Genomic DNA, 11,296 nt, shown 5'->3' with positions numbered 1-11,296 from the left:
ATGAACAATTAAACCACAAGGTGAGTAGTTAACATTTGTCAACTTGCTGTACTCAACTGTTACCTCTGACTCCATTTCTGCGCCTCGTCTCATGTCTGCGGTCTGCCTGCTTCCCCTGATGAAGCGTTCAGCGAGGGACTCTGCAGAACTCAGGCCTCTGACATGGCACATCTCCGAAATCTGGAGGCTGTTACCCTTGGTTTGCGAAGGTCATGCCACTCAGGACAAGAGCTTTGGTCACGTGTTGCCTCCTCAATTTTCTGAGCCATATCTAATGTCATGTTCAGACTTTGTAAGTGTAAGGACTCTTCCTCACTACAAACAAATGTGCATTCAGTGTGAGCTAGATAATATCCTTCTAGAGGCAAAGGAGGACTCGGTGGTGCATCATGTAGGCTGATGTATCGTGATGTTAACTGAGGCTGTTGGAAAGACAATGCACTTCCTTCCTGGACCAACCCAAATGCACTCTCTACAAGTGGCTTTTCAGCTGTCATGTTCATGGTGGTGGCAAGTGGCTTGTCCTCAAGGCTGAATTTACATTTTACATTTTAACATTTAGTCATTTAGCAGGCGCTTTTATCCAAAGCGACTTACAAATTAGGACTAAATTAAGCGAGTCATCATGAAGAGGCAAAAACAATGCAAGAAGTGCTCAAAATACAAAGTTCAGGCATTATTCAGAGTAGCATAAGCCCGATAAGTGAGGTTTTAAAGGGAAAGGGAAGTTTTTTTTTTATGATGTTAAGTGCTCACGGAAGAGATGGGTTTTCAGCTGTCTTTTGAATGTTGTCAGGGATTCTGCATTCCGGATGAGGGTGGGGAGAGCGCGCTCGTTGACCGATCGTAGGCTTCTGGTAGGGATGTAGACTCGTAGGAGTGAGTGAAAGTAGGAGGGAGCTGAGCCTGTGATAGATCTGTAAGCAAGCGTCAATGCCTTGAACTTGATGCGAGCAGCGAGAGGTAGCCAGTGCAGAGAGATGAACAGAGGAGTGACGTGGGCCCTCTTGGGCTCGTTGAAGACCAGACGAGCTGCAGCGTTCTGGATCATCTGTAGAGGTTTAGTTGCACATGATGGAAGTCCAGCCAGAAGAGCATTGCAGTAGTCAAGCCTAGAAATGACCAGGGCCTGGACGAGAAGTTGTGTTGCATGCTCAGTTAGGAAAGGCCTGATCTTCCTGATGTTGTGCAGTGCAAACCTGCATGATCGAGCTGTCTTTGAAATGTGATCTGTGAAGGTCAGCTGGTCATCAACTGTTACTCCAAGATTTCTGACTGAACTTGATGGGGTGATTGATGATGAATCTAGCTGGATAGTAAAGTCGTGCTGTAGAGACGGATTGGCAGGGAGGACGAGAAGCTCAGTCTTTGCCAGGTTAAGCTGCAGGTGATGTTCCTTCATCCATGTGGAGATGTCCGCCAGACAGCTTGAGATCCGTGCAGCTACTGTGGGATCATCTGGTTGAAACGAGAGGAAGAGCTGTGTGTCATCAGCATAGCAGTGGTAGGAGAAGCCGTGTGCTTGCATGATGTGTCCCAGTGATGTGGTGTAGATGGAGAAGAGGAGGGGTCCAAGAACTGAACCCTGGGGAACCCCTGTGGTCAGCTGATGCGATCTGGATACCTCGCCTCTCCATGCGACCTTGAAGGACCTACCTGTGAGATAGGACTCAAACCAGTGGAGAGGAGTACCTGTGATGCCCAGTGATGAGAGGCTGGACAGAAGGATCTGATGATTCACAGTGTCGAAGGCAGCAGATCCAGGAGGATGAGGACAGAAGATTTGGAAGCAGCTTTTGCGATCCGTAGGGCTTCTGTGACCGACAGCAATGCAGTCTCAGTTGAATGCATAGTTGAATGCATTGAATTCTGCATATGCCTCCACAACTCTGAACATACAAGGATCTGGTAAAGGGCCCACCATCCCTCTGTAGAGTCCACTTCTGTAAAGATATGTTTAACATGATAATTAATCTTGATAATGTTAATTTTTGATTCATAATTTTTGCATTTCTATCTTCTGTAATAGTGTGGATTATTTTGAATGTCTGTTATGGACATGTTTAAAGCCAATGTCTTTTAGAAATATGGTCTTCATATTGTTATTAGCTATTTTTGTATCCTGTACATGTAACAAAAAACAAAAGTTTCAAAATGCCACAGCTGAACTTGCCTCACTGCACCTGGTTCTGTACGATTTGGTACAGGTTTTGTGATGGTCATTATGGAGGAAATAGCTTAAAGCTAAAACTGTAAACAAAACCCTTCCACAATTGACATTTTCTATAAGGCAGTGGTGTTCTCTTTCCCTCAACTATTCTGTGAACATACTGTCTGGTTCAATGATTACCACTGTCCGTGGTTTATGCCAGCATTGCTCTGTTTCTGTGCAGCTAAGCACAGGGGGTACAACTGCCATATTAAGCTAAGAGTAGTGTGCAGTTTGAAGAAGTAAAGCAACAGTATGGTTACACAAAGAAGTGCTGTATAACGTTATCTGTTAAACATAATCTAGGCTGTTAGACGCTAGCTAACAGTCATAGCACTGAAAACTTTTCTTACCCTCGTAACTGTGTATATACGAGGCGGCATACTATTTAAAACCTTTGTCCAGCTTGCTTGATGAGGCTTTACTTGTTTTTTTGTAAAAACGATGAACACCATTAACACCATTAGCCATTGCCATAACCGGAAACAAGTGATATGTAATACGTAGAACGCGGAAGTAGTTCTGCAAGTAGCGCATTCTTGATATTAAGAACTTTTTCTAGTAATAATGTCTATTTCTGATATCACAAATTTCATTTTCATTAAAGGTAGGGTATGTGACATCTCTTTTTTGTCCATTTTTTCAAAATCACTTGAAATCCTATTCCTAACCCACTTACAGCCACTGAGTTTGAAGCACTGAAATGAAAATTAAGCAATTTAATCATCTGTGGAACGGGCAGGACTCGAAAAACTCCAGCCAATCAGTTCCAAGACCACCTAGAATCATTGGACAGTAAGTTCGTCAATCAAACGGTCGTACCATACCCCCCTCCCCCCATCCCCCTCCATGGGTGGAGTCAGGGCCAGCGTTGGAGGAAAGAAGGTAGGACCATTTGAGTTGTGTATTTTCAAAATCTGCCGGCCGTTTTGCAAATTCCATACCCTACCTTTAAGCCCTAGTTAAAGGAGGGAGGATTGTAGTGGGAGCACTGGGGTGTCAGGTAATAGCTAATGGTTTACATGGCTCACGGGTCAGGGCCCCAGGTAGGTCAGGATCCGCTCGCATCCCTAAAACTAATTAGTTAAAACACCTGTGTTTTTCCCCTTTACTGATGTTGTCCAAGTAAAGCAGGAAGGCCACTGGTGCTCACTCAAAACCCAGTCCAGCGAGTTTATGGCGACTGAGAACTGGACCCCATAAGCCCTGTTAAATACAACACAACACGAGCTATCACAGTTCACGCATGCTATTCATTAAATACATTTAATACACTGAATCCGTCAGAAAAGACAGTGTGTGAGTGTGTGTGTGTTGTGGTGAGGAGGAATGTGTGCTCAGCCATTGTATTTCCTGAAGGTAACAGAGATCTGCGATGATCTGAAGATCTTCCTCTGTCTTCAACTGGACTGAACTTCCATTATACTGTGTGTTTCACACATGCCAAGCAGAGCCCAGTGTCGACACAGACTCAGCTTCAGACACCAGTGTTTAATAGCACTGATTCCAGCAAAGATGGCGTGCGTGTCATGGTGTCCCAGGCGGGCGTCTGAGGCGTTTGCGTGTACAGATCCCTGGACTGTCACTAGCCTCACACTATTGAATAGAAGGAAACGCCGGTCAGTGACTTTTCCTTCCCCTGAAAGAGAGTTTCCTCCGGAGCGCCCGAACTCTCAGTTCAGCTCAGAGAAGCCCACAGCCGGGAACATGGACACGCTCGTCCTCGTCTTATTCACACTGGAGCGTTTCTCTGCACTGAGTGAGTATTAATATTATTTAGAAGTCTTTACTCTTCTGGCTTGTTGAATTAGTTGGTTATAGGGAAAATCCAAGCGGAAACCTGATCTGCGTTGAACTGTTGAAACTACAGTATAACTACAGCAGGTTAGCTGAACATTACAGTATATACATTCATAACAGTAACAACAGTATTACATTAATTATTATTATTATGTACATTATAATTGTTGGCAATGTCATTATTTAACATTATATAATTTTTTTTCAGTAACACTTTACAATAATGTTTCATTTGTTAACATTATTTAATATAACTAACATAAACTAACTGTAATACATTTATTACAGTATTTATTAATCTCTGTTACTAATGTTAACTAATGAAACCTTATTGTAAAGTGTTACTGTTTTTTATTAATGGTGCTATTATTATATTATATTATATTATATTATATTATATTGTAAATAGTTACTTTAATCTTGCCAGTCTCAACACAATAAATCTCTCAATCTTCACACAGAAGCTTCATCTATCATGTTAAGATCAGTGAGTGTAAAGCAGAATGATATGATCAGCTAACTCGAGTCGGGATGTGTTCGCTGTGCTGGACTGTAATAGTGAGTGTGTGTCGCTGTTGTTTTATCAGCTCTGGTCTGTAGTTTGTATCGGGACGAGGCCTGAAGACTAAAACTCACCACAGATCTGACTGATTTCACTCATTATAAATCCACAACTTTCATTTCTAATGTGTCAACTGTCATCTTTCACCCTCAAGTTGTTCCAGACCTGTATAAATTCTTCTTCTGCTGAACACAAGGGAAGATATTTTGAAGAATGTCAGTAACCAGACAGTTAATGGACCCTATTGACTTCCATAGTAGGAAAAAAATACTATGGGGCGGTTTCCCGGACCAAGATTAAGCCTAATCCTAGACTAAATTGCCCTTTAAACCAGATTAACAGAAATCTGCTTTCTCGGTCAAGGCTTTAAATAGTCCTAGATTTAGTTTAGTCCAGAGTTTAATAAGCTGATTTCCTGGAGGATGACTAGAGTTACTCCAGGACTAAATCGAGGCTTAAATTAAACCTACCAGGAGGCAGGTTTAACTTCAGATTAACATTGTGTTTCAAAGTGGACATGTGTATTACTTGGATACACACACACACACACACACACACACACACACACACACATATATATATATACACTACCGATCAAAAGTTTGGGGTCAGTAAGATTTTTAATGTTTTTAAAAGAAATATATTCTGCTCACCAAGGCTGCATTTATTTGATTAAAAAACAAAAACAGTAATATTGTGAAATATTATTCCAGTGTAAATCATCTGTTTTCTATGTGATTAAGTTGACAGAACTTTATAGTGTAATTTATTCCTGTGATCAAAACAGAATTTTCTGCATCATTACTCCAGTCTTCAGTGTCACATGATCCTTCACAAATCAGTATAATATGATGATTTGATGCTCAAGAAACATTCATTATTATTATCAATGTTGAAAACATTTTTTTTATTTTTTTTATTCTTTGATGAATGGAAAGTTCAAAAGAACAGCATTTATCTGAAATCTAAAGCTTTTGTAACATTAAACACTACCGTTCAAAAGTTTGGGGTCAGTAAGAATTTAATTTTTATTTTGGGGGGAAAGAAATACAATAAATCAATACTTTTATCAAGGATGAGTTAAACTGATCAAAAGTTACAGTAAAGACATTTATAATGTTAGAAAATATTCTATTTTAAATAAATGCTGTTCTTTTGAACTTTCTATTCATTTTTTTTATATATATAATTTTGAAAATTTCTACACGACTGTTTTCAACATTGATAATAATAATGAATGTTTTTTGATCATCAAAACATCATATTAGAATGATTTCTGAAGGATCATGTGACACTGAAGACTGGAGTAATGATGCTGAAAATTACAGTTTAAAATATATTAAAATAGAAAACGGTCATTTTAAATTGTCATAATATTTCAAAATATTACTGGTTTTTTTTAAATTGTTTTTTATCAAATAAATGCAGCCTTGAGCAGAAGATACTCTTTTAAAAACATTAAAAATCTTACTGACCCCAAGCTTTTGAACGGTTGTGTGTGTGTGTGTGTGTGTGTGTGTGTGTGTGTGTATATATATATATATATATATTACAAACAGACTTCCAGCATTTCTTTTATTTTATTCCATAGCTGGTGTGTGCAGTTTATTTAGCTTGCTTAAAATAATTTTCTCTTGTTTAGTAATTCTTTTTTTTTTTTTTTGATTGCAGTCTTTTTCTGATTCCATTGTTTTCCTTGGATTTGCTTCTCAGTTCCATGCAATTTTAAGATTTTCTTGGTTCATTCAATGTTTTATTGGCAACCTCTATCATGCTAATTCAGATTAGCACAGTTGGTTTTAAATTAATCTGGTTTATTTTAGTTCAGGACTCCATAGTCCAGGTGTAACTAATCCGTACTTAATCTGTGTTACAGAAAGCCATTTTTTAAGACATGATTAACTATTCTAGATTAAGGCCTACTCCTGGCTTAATTTAAACCCTATCCGGGAAACCGCCCCTATAAGTCTATGGGGTTCATCAACTGTCTGGTTACCCATATTCTTCAAAATATCTTCCCTTGTGTTCAGCAGGAGAAATAAATTATACAGGTCTGGAACAACTTGAGGGAGAGTAAATGATGACAAAATTTTCATTTTTAAGTGAACTATTCCTTTCACATAGAACACACGAGACGCAGTGCAACGGGAAAAAAGCGAAAGGTCTAGAAAAGTTGAGCTTCCTTTAACTGGAGCGCATGTTTTTAGAAAGCCGTGCCGTCCGCAAGACACTGAGACGCGAGAGCTGAGGGCAGAGGTCAAACATGTCCGTCTAGTGGCTTCTAATGGCTTCTAAATATGCTGAAAAGTCTATAAAACACCCACTATATACAGATCCTATCTTGGATGCTGATCGTGAAATTATTGTGATGGAGTCTGTAAGACTTTCTCACCTCAGACTTTCTTTACCACAAAGTGACCGAAAGGATGAAGTTGGGTATTTATGCAAATCCATAAGAAATCACAACTTTAGATTATGACAATCTTCCCCAGGATTGAGATAATATTCAGGGATATTAGTAACACTTTTCAATACGAGTGTACTAATATGTATTAATTCATGCTAGGCGATTTCAGAGAGGATATTTTATTCATATGTTATGCTATGTACTCTCTAGTGGACACCAGGACTCAGTTAATGACATTAATTGAAAATTAAAATGACATGAAATTACATGTATAGGCAAAAACAATGGGAATATTTGGGGGGGTTTTTTGTATAAAGGTGATTCTCAACTATGTTATTGAACGGATTTAATTGATATACAATTTTACTTTATGCAATATGTGGGTAAAATGGCCATACATGCGTAGTCCCATTCAATACAATGTATCTCTGTATCTAATTTGCATATTATTGTGTTCTTGGGGCTACATGTAATGAAAAAAGAAGTGTAATAATGGGAGAAATATCTGGCAACATTTTCATATTTCATAATAATATCTAATATTTCATAAGAATATTGATGTGTAATTTCTTTCTCTATTCACTTGTTGTGTCTCACAAAATGGCTGATAAACATGCTTTAAGTCCTGGTGTCCTCTACAGTGGACATGTATGCAATCCATGCTCTTTTTTGTAACAGAAAGTCATATTTTGATTAGAAACCCCATAACGTTTTCCTGAGATGTTGATTTATGAAATACAATTTGAAAAGTATCCATATGCATATTTCCAGAAGAGTGCTGCATTTGATCACTAAATTAATGTCAGTCATTTTTAAAGACCATGGAGGAGATGTTGTCCTGGTGAAACCTCCAAACATCTGATATCTCTGAAAATGTGCTCTTTACTGGACATCCAGAAATTAAATTAAAACTGTGACATGTACGGTGCCAGAGAAATTCACTAAAATATATGTCCACTACAGAGGACAAAAGTCTGTTCCTGGGTCCCATGAGGATATATATATATATATATATATATATAGACCACTTCTATTACTGATTGCTATGAGGATGTGAAGAGAGTTTCAATCAGTAGGCCTATTACTAGGGTTGCAAAGGGACGGAAAATTTCCGGTAAATTTCCATGGGAAGTTAAGCTGGGGAATTTTGGAAATATTCATTACCACGGCAACCGCTTGCGCGTCCACTCTGAAAGTAACTGTACACATAAGAGACGGATAGATACATTATTTAAGGTTATTTCTATTCGTTAGAATAGTGATATATGAACTTGTTGTCAAGTAAGCCCCGTTGCGAGCACGTGCGTCTCTCTAAACTTTCAGTGTGCTGCACTGCTCTAATTGACTTCTGAGCCTTCCCCCCGAAAATATCACGTTAATTTAATAAAAAAATCTGTTACGGTTGACATTTTCTTCCGCGGTAACGATATATACCGTCATACCGCCCAGCCCTACTTATCTGGTAAATAAAGTTATGCTAGCTTATTTAGCATCTAACTTATCAGCTTGCTATCTACTAGATGAATACATTTGTATGTGATATTTGCAATTTAAACATTTAATAAATATATTTCCCCATAATATCATCAAAACTAACTTAACTTTGCCTTTAATAGTCTTGTGTTTTGGGCTTCTGTGCATGTGATGGAGGCGTGCACAGTGCCAGTAGGGGGCGTGGTCTCAATAGCCATGCAGTAAGCAGTGTGCTATGTGCATGTGATTGAGGAATGGCATGGATATTCAAGTGTATTTGAATGGCATCTGTTTGTTTTAGTCAAGATTATGCTAAAATATTCTTTCCTCAACTATATTTAAGTTCCCTATGAAGAGCCAACCCTCAACTTTGAAAATTCCCAGTTTATTCCCGTTTATTCCCATAAATTCCTGTTAATTTCCTTAAATTCCCATTAATTTCCATGGAAAGTTTCCATCTTTGAAAATTCCCAGAATTTTGCAACCCTACCTATTACAAAAAGTGCTTATAAAAAATGGCCTATCTTTAACTAATGCACATCTTGAATGATCTTGAGTTAATGTATGAACCAAAGCATTCATTAATGGTTTAGTAAAGTCGTAACATAAGAACATCTTTGTAAATCATTAGAATGATTCATTAAAGCCGAAAAACTGAGTTGAAATCCACAGTCAGCTTCGACCCATTCCGGTACTTAACACATCAAATTAATAGCAATTCCTATATGTCTTAATCTATAAATCAGCTAGACTCTCCATGAGTTACTGATGCAGTATTAGTTTAGTTCTTTATGAGTCAGACTGTAATCTGTGCATTAGTTAAAGTCCCCTTGTGGTGTAAATCCAGCTTTTAATGTTGTTTATGTGTCTATGTGGTGTTTTTAATCTGCTTTAAGACAAACCATGTGTAAATTCATAAGTCGACACCATTGCTGAGTATTTTCTCCTTGAAACTGCAGTGAACCAAAGACAGTCTCAAAAACACTGTCTCAGTGTCCATACTATACATCCTAATGTGAGATTAAAATAAGTGTGTCCCAAAGTATGTTGAAAAGAGTAGGCCTATGCCAGAAGTCCCCTGATGGACATTTTTCTGGTGGATTTTCGAAGTGTGGATCCGTGCTCACTATAACAGCTAATATTGCCCACAACCCATTACACTTTGGAGGAGGAACTACAAACACGAGGAAAAAGTGTTAAAAAACTACAAAACATGGCGGGTATGCGCGACCGACGGTGAGAGGTTTAGATAAAGGTTTGAGTGACTAATAATCAAAGTTTAACCTGATACAAAAATATTTATTTAATGTTAAATTAAAACGTTATCCATGTTAAATTTCATCTGCAATAATAATGCAGACTTTTATAAAGATCTGTTTGGCCATTAACTTTTGAATGCATCATTATGCATTAATATGAGGAGAGTCTCCGCATGAAAGACCCACGCCACGACTGCAGATCAGCGTGCTTCTGCATTCCTCTCTGATATGGTAGGGAATGACAAGAAATGAAATGTGGAGGATTTTAACTGTGACAAGAGGATTGTTTACTGTGACAGGGTGTGACAGAGAGCAACCGTTAAAGATTCAATTGCATGACGTGATAGTTTGTCCCAAAGCTTGCTACTCTTCTGCTACACACTCAAAAGTATCTACTTTTACTTTACCAAAAGAGAACATCATTTTAGGGCGTAGTGGCCTATAAGTAGGCGAATTGAGACGCAGAACCAGTTTAAAATCCCTGGTGTTTCTGATGTCACAAACTACCTTGTAACCAATCAGATCAAAGTGTGATCGTCAACCAGTGAATCTCTGAGCTGAGTGAGTGAGTGGAGGCGGGGCTCATTTGCATATTCACAGAACCGAAAATACTAAATGAGGCAAGGGTGTCGAGTTACATTCAAGATATTTTAAGCCATGAAGACATTTTTTCAAGGAAAAAACATTTAAATATGCAATTTTGGTGATCAAAGATGAGTTTTAAGGGATAACATTTTTGACTACAGGGGAACTTTAAGAATGAATTAATGCATATTAGTGCACCCATACCAAAGTGTTAGCAATTTACTCAGATGATCAATAGTTTTCTCTCCTGGCAGGTGGCTTTCTGATCGCACACACTAATAAAGGCTTGTGTCTGAGCGCAAATGTGAGCGTGGTGGTGCTGAAGATGTGTGATGAGAGCGACCCGTCTCAGCAGTGGACCTGGACCGGCGACAGGAGACTCAACCACACACTGCTGTCCCGGTGCCTGTGGGCCGATCCGAGCTCCGGCATCCCGGGCCACGCACGCCTGGTCAAGCTCAACGACTGCCACACTGCACCAGCGTGGACGTGCTACGACAGCTCAGGGATCTTCGGACTGGCAGAGGCGCCGCTGTTCCTGAAGAAGCAGGGCGTGCGGGTGGTGGTGCGCTCCAAGCAGAGGTACTCCAACTGGTCTACGATGACGGTGGACTCTGAGGGCCGACAGGTGACCGCGTCTCTCTGCCCCGACACAGGTCAGCTGACTCTCCTGCCATCACATCTTCACTTTTGTCTATGGAAGCTTGTACCATGGAATTAAAAAAAAGTAATTGCTAGTTTTTTCCCCACAATTGAGACTTAATATCTTGCCATTCTGAGTTCATCTAAACTCGCAATTGCGAGAAATAAAGTCAGAATTGTGAGAAACTCACAATTCTGAGAGAAAAAGTAGAACATTCTTATTCTTTTTTATTCAGTGGCTGAAACAAGCTGCCATCTGTTAACACTTGCCTATAGAAGTAACATTTAGGCTGTTTTGACTTACTTTTGGCATTTGGCATGATCGAACAGTTATCAGGCCTACAGTCTAATACCTTTCA

The 11,296-nt window shown here is 39.1% G+C and overlaps 1 protein-coding gene across 1 annotated transcript in view; it reads left to right on the top strand.

The window, feature by feature from the left end:
- The first annotated feature begins 3,860 nt into the window (after positions 1 to 3,860).
- ptprbl (protein tyrosine phosphatase receptor type B, like) overlaps positions 3,861 to 11,296 on the top strand; it is a 44,714-nt gene continuing 37,278 nt past the window's right edge. The window contains exons 1-2 of the mRNA XM_084095284.1: positions 3,861 to 3,968; positions 10,550 to 10,951. Of these exons, the coding sequence (XP_083951410.1) occupies positions 3,917 to 3,968; positions 10,550 to 10,951 (454 nt within the window). The 5' untranslated portion in view covers positions 3,861 to 3,916. The remainder of the gene's footprint in view (positions 3,969 to 10,549; positions 10,952 to 11,296) is intronic.

This window comes from Abramis brama, assembly GCF_963993115.1.
Source record: "Abramis brama genome assembly, chromosome: 20".
In the NCBI taxonomy this organism is placed as follows: Eukaryota; Metazoa; Chordata; class Actinopteri; order Cypriniformes; family Leuciscidae; genus Abramis; species Abramis brama.
Note: the sequence above shows the minus strand (reverse complement) of the source record. Positions and strands in the feature narration are given on the sequence as shown.